We start from the raw sequence: 14,543 nt of genomic DNA on the forward strand, positions 1-14,543 counted from the left end.
TGGGGTTCCATCTAAGCATGCTGTTACAAATGACCAGGAGAGATCACTTGTCAAATGGCTGAGCTGCACAGGACTTGGTGACCTTCCAGCTCTACCATCCCATGATATACAGTTTGTGGAAGAAAACCTGGCAGAGTAAGAAAACCTAAACAAAAGTGAGATAGCCCGTCATTATGAACCTGAACCCTTGGTCCAGCGTTGATTTCCCAATTAAATTCTTAATCCCTCCAGCTCAGGTATCACCGACGTGTCCGGTCCCCAAAATATAACTGAGTCTGGGGAAAGTTTCTGGGGGAACTGAGACTGCGGAGGACGCGCCTGTCGTGCTGGAGGCGGGTCTCAGCCAGATGTGCGCGCCCGCCCCGCCCTCCCTCGCTCACCCCGCGGGCTTCACCCGCAGAGGAACCGAGGCTGCCCAGCCACTAGCAGCAGCGAGCGCCCTCCCCGATCGCTACAGCACCCGCGAGCCACGGGAACCGAGGCCCCGAACCGAGGAGGCAGCGGTCCCGCTGCGTACGGGTCCCAGCAGACACCTTCCGAGGGGCGCGGGAGGAAGGAGGGACGACCCTGCCTACATGCAGCAGTCCTGGGGCCTCGCGCTCCCACTGCTGCTCCCCTGGGTGGCAGGTGGATTAGGGAACGCGGCCAGGTGAGTATCTGGTTGCCCCCTCCTGAACTTCCCCTTTGCAGCTCCTTCTCTGTGACCCATCCCTCCAGGCACCCCCATGTATGTGGGTGTCTATGCGACGTGATGTAACCAGGATGTCAGGCCTGGGACACCCACGGGCTTTCTTTCCTCCTCGTGCCCCTTTGGCGGAGCTTTGCATCCAGTTGCCTTTCAATCAACTGAGCCCTACCTGGCTGCAAAGGTCCCTCGGGTGGGTTACAGGAGGAGGGAGGCTTTGCACACAGTCCCGTGAGTGTTTGCGGGCATGGTAGTCTGCAGACATCTACAGTAGCAGCAGGTGTGTGAGTGTCCCCATGTGTGTGGCTGAGTGGGTTCTGTCTGCCCAGTTTTGTGTTTTCCACTGTGTCTGAAGGGCACTAACTGATCTTCAGTCGCTAATTTTGCTGGGGAAGGAGAGAAAGAGACCGAGCCTTCACTGTTCTTGCAGGTGGCCTGCCATGTTGCTGGGCTCCTTTCCTGGATAGCTTCTGATTAGTGTTGATGAACTGGAAAGAAAAGAGTTGGTTGTCAGATGACAACTATTCTCATTCTTGCTACAGCAATCAGGATCTGAAGCCACTTCCTTACTGCCCATAGAATTTCTGAGCCTTGAAATTTATTTTTCCAGAGATCTGCAAAACCACTTAGCAAATGCTCTTACATATGTAGACCAGGTACTGTTCTAAGTTAGCACTTTAGAACTATGAATTCACCAAATGCCCATAATTACTTTGGTAGAGGAGAAAAATGAGGCACAGAGATGTCCAGTAACTTGTTCAAAGAGGCACAACCAGTAAGTGATAGATCCCATATGCAAACTTGGACAGTGTGGCCCACCATCCCTGCTCTTCAATAATGCAGTAGGGTGGGCAGCCTTCTAGAAAAGACATAGGACAAAGGTTTCCTAGTTCTCTGGCTGTAAACTCTTGCTTTCTTCTTAGGTGTCTGCTAACATAAGTTTTCTCCACCTTTTGGTTTGGGCTAGATAATTATTTGTTGAGGCTTGGGGTAGCAGTTGTCCTGTGCTGTGTAGGATGTTTAGCAGCATCCCTGACCTTTACCCACTGGATGCCTGTAACAACCCTGACACCCACCATCAAGCTGTGACAAGGAAAAAAAAAAAAAAAAAACCTCTCCGGATATGGTTCAAAGTCCCCTGAGGGGTAGGATCTCCCCCAGCTGAGTGAGATATTTCAGTGCTGATTTCTGGTTAGAACAGGATAAGAGTCTTGGTTTGGCTCAGGCTTCTTAGAGGTGAGCCTGATTGACTTTGTTTGACTTACAGGAAAAAATCTTTCATCAGAGTCAGTCATGGTATTAAGGGATTTTGAAGTTCAAACAGAACAAACCTCAAACCAGGTTCTTAGAATGTATGGTCGCAAGTTTCAATTTCCTTCCCATGATAAAAATGTAAGCAGATGCAATTTGCTCGTGATCACATTTTCCTTGAATGTTGGAGGTTCTTGTCTTGCTGGAAAGCCCACTTAAGAAAAACCAAGTGCTCTTGGAGATGAAATAATAGTTCTTCAGAGGCAGGCAAAACAACTGCCAGGAGCTTCACTTTCAAAGTTCCACTAAATTAAATTAAAAGGCAAAAAGACCCCAATAAACCAAAAAAAAAAAATCCATATCAGGATTCTGCAGTTCTGCAGTTTTCAAGATGTGAAGCATGGTTTCTTTACAGTATTGGGTTCGTGAGCTGGTGTATTTGTTATATGCTGAACATGCTCCGTAATGTCAAGTGGTTGCTCTTTGGAAACTGCTGAGGGACCAAATTTAATTAACTCCAGACTTCACCTCAAGGACAAGACATGTACAGAGAAGGCAAGGCACCCATTACTACAAAGTGCACATACTGGTTATTTCCCAATTGACTGGGACAGATTTCTAACATAAGCATGAATTTATTTATTTATTTAACCAATGCTTTTAATTGAAACTCTATACCTGGAAAATCATATGCCTCTTAAATGGAACTAGTTCGTGGGAAACAAATAACATTCACCAAATGAATAACTCATTCACTGTATGCATTTACCTGCTCTTAAGTATCAGAATTTGACTTGCCTTATACTTTTTTATTCCCTTCGGTATTCAGACTATTTAGATGCTCTGGACCTGCTGATACAGCAAATATGATAGTCAGGAGATCCAGGTGACTATTGAGTACCTGAAATGTCGCCAGCCCAAGTTGAGATGTGCTATAAGTGTAAAATACACATTAGATTTTCAGGACTTAGTATGGAAAAAAGGAATAGGAGATATCTCACTAATCATTTTACATTGAGTACATTTTGAAATGTAATGTTGTGAATATGCTGCATTGGATAAAAAAAAGTTACTAAAATAGATTTCACTTATTTTACATTTTTTAAAAAGTGTCTACTGGGAAAAAAATTGCATGCCATGTAGTTATTACATTTCTAGTAGACAATGCTGATCTAGAATATTTATTAACCTGGGTTTCATTTCTAGCACTCCTGATCCTAACACTGCAAATTTTTTTGCCTTGGGCACATAAGATAAATGGTATTAACTTTGATGTTCTTTTTTCCAAATTTTTATTATTAAACAAATAATGTGTTTCATTGTGTCATATTCATATATGAGATATTTTGATCATTTCCACCCCCTATTACCTAACCTTACCTCCAACCCCCTACCTGATCCCCTTCCTCTTTGCTAATTTTACTTTGTATTCTTGAGATGAAGTAAACAACTCTTTACTTGCAACATATTTCTGTGATACATTTTTTTCTCTACTGAATTCAAATAAAATTCATGTGAGAGATGAGGGAACATCTGGGTTCATGCTAAGGGGCCATGTTCACAGAGAGAGGCCTGCTTATTGCAAACAATACACTACACGAGGAATCAGTTCTTCTCAGAGCCCTGTTAGGGAAGTGCCATCATGACAATTACCACAAACTTCATGGCTTAAAACAACACAAGTTTATTATCTTACAGTTCTGGAAGTCAAAAGTCTAAATAAGTCTTATGGGGCTAAAATTAAGGCATTGGCAGGAGTGGTTCCTTCTGGAGTCCCCAGGGGAGAATCTGTTTCTCATTTCTTTCAGCTTCTAGAGTCTGCCAACAATCCTTGGCTTGTGACCACATTGCTCTAATCTCTTCTTCCTTTGTCACCTTGTCTTCTCTCTGAATCTTCTTTGTCCTCCTCTAAGAGGAACCTCTGTGGTTATATCAAGCCCACCTGATATAATCTAGGATAATCTCCGCATCTCAGAATTCTTACCTCAATCACATCTGCAAAGTCCCTTTTGTCATATAAAGTAAAATTCACAGATCCCAGGGATTAGGTCTTGGACATCTTTTTCAGTGGAGGGGGCATGATTCAGCCTTCCACAGGAAGTCTGAGCTATGAATCTGTCACTCCTGTTTTTATGGGCTATATTTCATCTTTTAATACAATTTTAGTGATTTTTTAATTGTTGTCATGTCATTCATCTCTATATTCTTACAACCAGAATTTGTAGAAATGTACCCCCAAAATCATAAGTATATCATCTGGTCTCCCTAAATCAGATTGGCATTCAATAGATATAGAGACCCTATGGTAATCCTTTTCAATATTATTTCAATCGATTATTTCAACAAACCAAAGAAATAGGTATTGTATCCATTTGACAAGCAAAGGGACAGAGAAACTTGAAGAAAGTAGGTGATTTCTTGCAAACTGCATTTGATTTGGTTTTATGCTCTAAGACCAGTCAGTGATGTTCCAATATTAAATTTATTTCCTCAAAAAAAAGAATACAGAAAAGCTGGCATTTTTGCAAAGTGCTTGCTCACACATCATCACCAGTGATCCTGCTTCACTTGATGCTAGTCCGTTATAATCAAGGGACTCGTGTAGAGTATGTTCCCCCTCTTAACACCACCACCTTCCTCTCTAAGTTTGTATTCTCCCTGAAACAGACGGTGTTGTTAATTTGTGAGGTTGTTAATTAGGAAGTTCTGATATAGAAGAGGGTAAGTGTGACAGAAAAATATAAAAATAAGTTACCATTGGATATGGGGCTATACACCTGTAATACCAGCTACTGGGGAGGCCAAGGCAGGAGGATTGCAAGTTGAAGGCCAGTCTGTGTAACTTAGTGAGACCTTGTCTCAAAATACAAATTAGAAAGGGCTGGGGATATAGCTCAGTGTACGTATAAGCCCCTGGGATTTGATCCTCAATGCCATAAAACAAATTTTTTTATTAAGTTACCATTATGACTGAACCCTGCTGGAGAATTCTAGGGAACAGTTGGACATGAGCCTCAGTTATCCCTTCTGAAGACATGGGAGCTGGGGTACTTTTACTCCTATCAGTTATTGATTGAGGGCTTTGGGGAGGGGGTTCTACACTTTCGGCCTACTATGTACATAAGGCAGAGCAGGCTCTCACCAATGGAGAAGCTCTTGGGTATCAAGAAATTAGATTGGCCATATACCACAATGCACCCATTTTTCACGGACCTGGTGAGACAGGGAATTACTTCTGAGTAACTCTTACTCCTAGTGACAATTTCTAGAACATAAACTCCTTGGGGACAGTGGAAACAGGATATGCAGTTGTCCTAAGGTGATATGGACTAAATTATGCCCCCCCCCACAATTCATATGTTGAATCCCTAGTCCCAAGTACCTCAAAATGTGACTGTATCTGGAGATGGGGTCCCCAATGGGGTAAGTTAAAATAAAGCTATTATGGGGGGCCCTTCTCAAATATGACTAAAACCTTATAAGAAGAGGGAATTATGACAGAGACACACACACAGGATGAACCATGTGAGGAAACAGGAAGAAGACAGCATTCTCAAGTCAAGGAGAGAGGTCTCAGAAGAAACCAACCCTGCCCACAAAATAATGCTGTGACTTCCAGCCTCCAGGATTGAGAAAATAGATTTCTATTATTGAAGCAACCAAGTCTGTGCTACTTTGCTATGGCAGACCTAGCAAGCAAAAGCAAGTTCAAAAAAGATAGACACTTCATAGAGCCAAAGAATCAAATTTCACTCACCTAATCTTGATTTTGAGTTGCATGCAAACTGAAAAACTGGGCCTCACAAATCACTCAACATTGGTGGTTTGAATCAGGAAATGTAAAAAGAAAAGGAGTAGAGAGCTTGTAGTAGCTAGTGAGTGTAATAATGATGCTTCTTAATTCTTCAAAATTGATTGTGATAGAAAATCCACAGAACCTTGGCTTAAACAAGATAGACGTGTATTTGTCTCACACATAGGAGTGACAGTGGGACTGGTATGGCACTCCAGGAAGTCTGGGACCTGGATGCTGCCACCTTAGTACTCCATCAAAAGGCTCTCCTCTCCTGGCCAAAAAGAGGAAATATAAAGAACATTGCTCTTCTTTTTACAACCATATCCTAGAAATTGCACGTGGCACATCTGCTTATATCCCATTGGCCCAAACTTAGTTCCATGGTCATGACTCACGAAGTAAATGCAACCTTTATTCTGAGTGGCTATATAATAGGGTTCTCAGTAAGACAAAAAGGGAGAATAGATATTGGGAAACCACTCACAATGTTGAGTGTAAATTACAGATCACATATCCTATGTGTAAGTTTCATATCACATTTTTAATTTTACAGATAAGTAAACTGGATTTCAAGAGCAATATTGGTTATGTTGATTTTCCAAGAATTTCATAAGTGAATAACTAGCAGATCTAAAGGCTATAGTTATCTTCCAAGAATATTTAAATCACTTTCCATCAAATACAGTACTTTGTATAGAGGGATCAGTTATACTTCCAGTTTCATCAGTTACCTTACCAGGTCAGTTATCAGTTTCAAACAACTTTAAATCTTCAGGTCTTAAATTATGAAAAAGAAATATTCTAAAATGGGTTGAAATTGATTCAGTCCAATTCAACAACACTAACAGAGCAGCTGACATGTCCCAACATTCTCCTGAATGCCAGAGAGCTATGTCTATTTGCCTCCCCCACTAGACAACTTTGTAGGACCAGAAAAATGTCTTTCCTTTTTAGGTGGAGGAGTCAGTATGAAGCATTATAACTTCAGCTTCTAGCCCAGTACCTGGCACATAGTAGGTGTTGAAAAAAATTTGCTGGGTAAATGAATGACTAAAGAAAGGAGATGAAGAATAGGCAAATAATGTTATTTATATATGAATAATGAATGGATTATTTCAAAGGAATGAATGTATATTGTACATATTTATCTGCATATATAAAACATTCATAAAACACTTATAGAATACAAGGAAGAGACAAATTGAGTCTGTCTGCAAGAGTCAGGAAAAACTGAAGATAGGGCATGACATTTAAACTATCTTTATGGATACATGTAAGTCCACAGGTGTAAAATGTGGGAGGGGGAGAAAGCAAGTATTATAGTGCCTACCTGGTAGTAGGTTTTGCATAGGAATAAATGAATAGGGTGGATGGATACATCCCTGCAAAAATAATGAAGAAGGAAGGCATCATCCCAAAAAAAGAGTAGACTGCCCACACAAGCCCAGTGGTCATGAGCCCAGGGGCTGTCAGAGGCAAAGAAAACAGACTGGAACCAGGCTGTGAGGAGCCTGGTATATCAAACCAAAGAGCTTTGACTTCATTCTGAGAGTAACAGGAAGCAAATTAGGCCATTGTGTTCTTTAAAGCTAGCACAAAATTCATGCACAAAATTATGACACAATAGCACAGAATTATCATTGAGGTAATAAGCCATAGTTTAGTTTAATTGGTAGCATTTTGTCTTTCCTAATGCTCATAATGATAGCGTGCTCATAATCCATAGTGTTTCAGATTCAATAAATACAAATGTAAAATCAAAACTCAAAATACTGAAGCAGGGCTTGGGATGTGGCTCAGTGAAAGAGCACTTACCTAGCATGTGCAAGGTTCTGGGTTCAATCCCTAGCACTGCAAAAAATAAAATAAAATACCCAAACTGCAAATATCTTTACAAAGATCATCATCTCACTCTTCAGTATTCCCTTTGCTTGGTTTCTGGGCACTGCATATATTAGTTATCTATGAGTATGCTACAGAATAATTCAAAACTTTGTAGCTTAAAACAATAGTCACTGTCTCACATAGTTTCTGTGGGTGAGGAATTCAGAAGCAGCTTAGCTGAACAGAGATCAGGGATTTCTTAATAGGTTTTATTTTATTTAAAGCAGTTTTAGGCTCAGACCAAAAGGGCTTGGTGTTTTTTACAAGATTTCAGTCAAGCTGTTGGCCAATGCTACAGTCATCTGAAGGCTTGACTCTGGCTGGAGGATCTGCTTCCAAGATGGCACACTCTCCTGGCTGTTGGCAGGAGGCCTCTGCTCCTTTCCATGTGGATTCTCCATAGGGATGCTTGAGCGTCTTCACAAAATAATAACCGACTTCTCCTGTAGTATCTAATTCAAAAGGAGAAGAAGGAAGAAGCTGTAGTGCCTTTTGTGTCCTGATCTCAGAAGTTACCTTCCATTACTCCTACAGAACTCTCTTAGAAGCTGGTTGCTAAGTAGAGATACACATGAGGGGAGGTAAATTAAGCCTTCATCTTTTGAAAGGAAAAGTATCAGAGAATCTAACATAAAACTACCACCCCACACATTCTAGTTTCCATCCTATACTGGTTACTCTTTCCCAGTCTCTTTTCCCAGCTTCCCTTCTTCTACCAGATTTAAAGTGTTGGATTTCCAGAGATCTGGCTCTGAACCTGTTTTCTTCCTTAACTACAGTCTCTCCAAGTGATTGTCCTAGTCCTTAAATTTTCAATGTCATTTATATGTATATGACTTCAAAGTGAGAGTCTTAAAGCCTAGCATCCTTCTGCTACATTCCTGACATATGCATTATGATGGTTCACTGAGTTGAAGACATCCAAGACAGAACTCTTGATCATCGCTCCAGAATTCCCCTCTTCTTTCCATCATGAAACAAACAGCATTCAAACTGGCTCATACCAAAAAACTCTGGCATCTTTTCTGACAAGTGGAACACTTCTTCCCTCTTTCAATCTGGCACTATAACAAACCACGTCTCAAATCCATCTTATTCTCTCCCACTGCCTGCCACCACCCAAGCATACCACCATCATCTCCCACTAGAACCACCATAATAGTTTCCTTTTGTTTCTTCTTTTGTCCCTTCAAGTCCACACCCCAAAGTGTTTCTCTTAAAACTTAAATCATACCAATAGCCCTCTTCTTAAAACATTTCAATGACTTGTCACCAGATTAAGAATAAAATCCATTCTACTTAAAATAGCATAAAAAGGATCCTGATTGATCTAGACTTTGCCTACTTCCCCAGCTCCATCTTGTATCATTCCCCACAGTGAATGAATGAGGAATGAGTGAGAAAGAAGGAGAATACATGTAGTTATCTTGATAACACTTCCTTTATTGGCTGCCTTATTTTCTTTCTCTTGCTCCCCACTCCGCCATCAATATTCCCTTTACTCCTAAATAAACCACTTGCACTCAAATCCTTATCTCATGGTCTTCTTTTGGATGAGTCCAAACTACAGTACTCCCCGTCCCCAATCTCCATCTAACTCCTGAGCTTGGAAGTCAAGTGAGAGGAATAGAAGCAATGACAAGTTCCAAGTTTTGCCTGAGATTTACTACTATCCCTGCCAGTCATGTCATGGGAAATTCGAAGACACATCAACATCCACTGGAATAGCAGAGCTTGGTAGCCTGGACCAGGTTTTATTAGGCTCTTGTTCTTAAACTTCTACACATCTGGGAAGGTGAGGTGACTTAGGGTATCCCTGGGCCTTTTGGAGTTGGGCTCTGTCTCTTAAATATCAATGAGAACCTGAAATTAATTTTAACTGCTTGGGTACAATGAATTTGCCATATTGAGCTATTATTTAAAAATCAAGAACAACAACAATAGCAAAAACCTCATGGCTGGACCTTGTTATCCCTATTTGAAAAAAAAACTTTTATTTTATTTGTATGGCAATATTTAAATGTATTTAAACATCAGCAAAAGAGGTTTAACTTTTCAATTTGTCTTGGAGGCTATCATGAAGTTTCCTGGAACCTAACCATAAACAAGCATATTAAGAATTCTGGCACAGTATATTTTTTGCAGAAAATAAGGAATCCTATGCAGAAATACTATACTACTTACACAATCCCTGGAATTTTTTTAAATTAACTTCAGCTGTGGAGACAGTGATTTTCTGATTAATTTGATCAATGTAGACAGCAAGCTGTATAATGCATTAAAGGAACTCTAGACAACACTCAGCATTTAGCTCAGACTCCCAAAGCTCAGGGTCTCCTTTCCATACCGACCTGGTCAGCTACGTTGACACTTCTGTGACTGAAGACTGGGTTCTCTGGGTCTTACATTTGCTAAATATTGTCTAGGAAGAGACATCTGATAAAGAGAAAGGAAAGGAAGGAAGGAAGGAAGGAAAGAAGGGAAGAAGGGAAGGAAGAAAAGAAAGACTGGTCAGCGCATCCAGGCCTCCCAAGGTAGCAGAGGATGTTGGTGGGATTGATTCAGTCCAAGGTCAGACTTTCTCTTTCTGGATTAAAAATATTTTTTGTCAATGAATTCATTTTATCAGGTTCCATGGTACTGGGTCAGTCAAACCAAAAGTTTACCAGATGTATATTAAATTCCAATGATTGATATTTATGCCTTAACCATTCATCTTTGGTATTACATGACACACTGGTCTAATTTTATACATTTTTTAAAAATGCATGCCTCACAAACATAGAACCAAATGCAATTCATATTAACAGTTTTTTGAGTTATTTTTGTACAAGAGGATTCACATTTAAGGAGAACATAATGTATACTTGACTTTAGGAAAAGAAATGACTTTTGTAATCCTCCTTTGTTGATCAGGACAGGTTACTACATCAAACCATTTCAAAATCTCAGAGACTGAATTCAGTAAAAGTTTATTTCTTTGCCTGTCTTATGATATAAGGCATGTTTAGAGAGCCTCTGATGCATGCCTTCACATGGTTCCAGCCTCCATCTTTCTTGGGGCACCATCTTCTTCCAGGTCCCAAAACTCTACTTTATTCAATGGGCTGATGAGGAAGAATCATAGTGAGGATCCCAGGGGAGCTTTCTGAACCAGGAGCAGAGGTGGCCCACATCCTATCCACCCACATTTCATTAGCCAAAATTAGTTACATGGCCACCACTGACTGGCAAGAAGCTGGGAAATGTAGTATAGTTTTGAGCCCAGGAGACATAGATATGGATTTGGTAAGCACTTAATCTTCTCTTCTACATCTGTTACTTGCAGCATATGAAATCACAGTTTTTTGGTCATCTTTTAATCTAGAAAAGTGGAAATTTCATTATCCATAATATTTACAACCAGGTATTAAAATGGAAGATTATTGAATCAATGATGGGAAAGCTAGCAAATGCAAAGAGGAGGTCAGAGATGACACTTGAAAAAATTATCTGAATAATTTCAAACATTCACTTGGTATGTATAATGCATTAAAGGAACTCTAGACAATACTCAGCATTTAGCTCAGACTCCCAAAGCTCAGGGTCTCCTTTCCACACAGACCTGGTCAGCTATGTTGACACTTCTGTGACTGAAGACTGTGTAGAAATAAAGTTAAGGCTTTTTTTCTAAGCAACTTGAAAATTTTTTGCAAGGTAATGTGTGCTCTGCTATTATTGCCAATACCATGTTTGCTTGTGCTGGATTCCTTCCTCTCCCTGGATCATATTGTTTCAACTTAAAAATAAAAAACTTTAATAATTAATTTTCTTTTCATGTATAATTTAGAATATCTGTATATGTGCATTTTGAAAAACTTCCAGTGTAAAACATAAATCTGGATTATTGGTGTACAAGATCAATTTCCTCTAGCATCTACAAATCAGCAAGTTAATGATTAGCAATTAATTCTATCTACTAATGATTTTCCCCCATGAAACTCTTTTTTCATTTTCATGACCAAATGTATAATTTGATTATTAAAACAATAAAATTCCAGTTGTGACTGGCCCTTTAAAGCTATCTTTCAAAACTAGGTGAATATATGAACCCCACAACCATTAATTAAAAGGCATGTTATTCATTTAGGACTCGTGCTCCTCTGATGTTTTTTTTCCTACAGTGCTGGTTTAAGCTGCTTGGTTTCCTTTAGGAAATATGCACAGAACATGTTGCTGCATCCACAGAGCAGCCAGAGGCAGAACTGGTGTTGCCTGACTTGTGTAGTTGTTTAAATATCAGAATCCATTTTACAGTTCTCCATCATGAGTTGAGTTCATTTTTAAACAACTAGCATTTGCATTTTTCCAATAAACGAGAGTAAGGCTAGATTTGATGACAAATTTCTGATGCCTTCCAACTGAGCTGTAATCTTAAGTTGTATTTGTGACTGGAGAAGAAATTCCTTGTAGTGAATAAGAAATATTACTTTATTCACAAGTTTTTAATGGCCCAAGTGTTAGTCATTAATGTCTTGGAGTTTTATAAGTGACATTTTGTACAATGTCAAAAACGATGACTTGGGAGAAATAAATACACCTCAGATTTCTTGGTTTCACCTTTTCACCTGAAGGCAGGCATGTGAAAGTAATAAAGCTCAAGAGAAAGAGGATTTCTCTGGAGAGCTGTGGTAATGTGCAAACGGTATATGAATTTCATCTTCTGGTAACTTTCTCCTTTTAGTTAACCTCAGGCAGTATTCTTTGCAATTCAAACTAATTAACATTGACTGGTACATATGAAATAAGTTTGGCCACCTATACCAGAGACTCTGGGCTGGTTTCTAATTAGGCTTTTTAAAAATATCATATTTCAACAAATTTCAATTTGTTTTTGTGTGACTTCACATCTAACCATTTCAGAAATCTTGTTGGAGCTTATTGAGCTCACTCTAATTCTATGGAAGCTGTTGCCTATATTGCAAAATCCTTGATATTTCTAGCTGCTTGAAATCCCTCTATAACTTTCTGGAAACTTGAAGATGGACAAAATTATTCCTGTGCACACAGGCCTTTTCTTTCTGGCTCCTGCTTATCTTTCTGGCTTATCTCCATCCCACCATTCCTCTAGCTTCCCTTCCCACTCCCCTGCTCCAAACATATATCACTGTCTACGCTCACATTTTCAGGCCACCAACTCCTCATGTTCTGAGTGACTGCATCCTTATCACAGGTTATTTTCTCTGCCTGTAACACCTTTCTCACCATATAGCCTCCTCCAATGTCACCTAAGTAGGTTCCACCAGTCACCAAAGTTCATATTAGACACTATTTCACTCAGAAAATTTATGACAAACCCATCCCAACCTAATAATTCCTGCATTTTTACCTATCTTCTGAAAAATTCACACCTTTTGTAGGATTCATATGTCGGAGCATAATTACCTGTTTTATACATTTTTGCCCCTAGAATATACATTCTTTGTGGGCAAGGGCTGTTTTACATGTTCTAGTTAGCTTTTTCACTGCTGTGACTAAAAGATCTGACCAGCACAATTGTAGAGGAGGAAAAATTGATTTGATGGCTCACAGTTTCAGAGGTCTCAGTCCATAGATAGCAGACTCCATTTCTCAGGACTTGAGGTGAGGCAAGACATCATGGCAGAGAGTGCGGCAGAGGGAAGCAGCTCACATGATGATCAGGAAGCAGAGAGAGACTCCATTCACTATACACAAAAATATATACTCCATAGCCACATCCCCAGTGCCCACCTCCTTCAGCTACACCCTACCTACCTCTAGTTATCACTCAGTTAATCCCATCAGGGGATTAATTCACTGATTGGTTAAGGCTCTCACAACCCCAATCATTTCTCCTCTAAACCTTCTTGCATTGCCTCACACATGAGCTTTTGGGGGACACCTCACATCCAAACCATAACAATACACAACCTAATAGTCTCGGTGTCTAGTACAGTAACTTGATGTGTAATTGCCTAATATGCTTTGGGTATACAAAAGGATAGCTGGACAGATGGATAGTGTGGTAAAATTTGTTCTCTTCTAGCTTTTGATACTGATGAAATATTTAGTCTTTCTTGGCCTTAGTTTCTTCATGTGTAAGTAGTTATGTTATAGCTGAATAATATCTAAGGTCACTTTCCTTAAGGTGAAATTATGTGGTACTCTCCTCTTACAGTGAAAATTGGTTCCTGTAGACATTTTTAAAAACCTAAATCACATGGAAACCATGACATCCATGAGAATGTGCCTCATAGGCAGGGAGTATTATTGACCAAAGGCCCCTAATTACACTGCTCTTGGAAATCCCTCACCACTTTTAAGTGGGGCTACAAATCCTACAGGATGCTCCCACCAATGCCAGAGTATGTCAAAAATACTGCAGCAGGCCCTTCTGTGGGAAATGTGGCTCTTCTCTAAAGTCAACACATCTACTAATACTGATCCTACTAGTAGTACTGATAAAAGCAATCAGTTAGGGAGCCTTTACTATTTTAGTCACTGTTCAGAGCCCTTTATTAAATATTAAATATTAAATCATTTCATTACCACAAATACCCTTAATGTAAATGTTTTTGTTATCCCCATTTAGAAATGAGATAGCTCAGGCATAGAAAGATGATGTAACTTGCTGAAGGTCACAGAGTTAATATATGTAGAGCCAGAATTCAAGCCCAGGAAGTAAACTGAAGTCTTAACCATCAAGTTACATAACTTCTCAACATCCAGAGTTGCTCCTCAACTCTTTCTAGAAACAATCCCCTCATTTTCCTTTCCTGGCACTGTACTAACTTGGTGTTCCTCTGAGCATTGCCTAGGTCTCTTTCTGGACCATCCTTTTCCTTGACCCACCTCTTATATGCTGATTTCCTTATGTCTGTGCCCTAAGCCTCCTCTTATATTACATCCACTCCTTTACCTGAAAAT

General features: G+C 39.9%; 1 protein-coding gene across 1 annotated transcript in view; it reads left to right on the top strand.

The window, feature by feature from the left end:
• The first annotated feature begins 397 nt into the window (after window positions 1-397).
• Window positions 398-14,543, top strand: part of Egfl6 (EGF like domain multiple 6) — a 59,219-nt gene continuing 45,073 nt past the window's right edge. The window contains exon 1 of the mRNA XM_015487961.2: window positions 398-649. Coding sequence (XP_015343447.2) covers window positions 576-649 — 74 coding nt within the window. The 5' untranslated portion in view covers window positions 398-575. The remainder of the gene's footprint in view (window positions 650-14,543) is intronic.

The sequence above is a fragment of the Marmota marmota genome, unplaced genomic scaffold (genome assembly GCF_001458135.2).
Source record: "Marmota marmota marmota unplaced genomic scaffold, marMar, whole genome shotgun sequence".
Classification (NCBI taxonomy): Eukaryota; Metazoa; Chordata; class Mammalia; order Rodentia; family Sciuridae; genus Marmota; species Marmota marmota.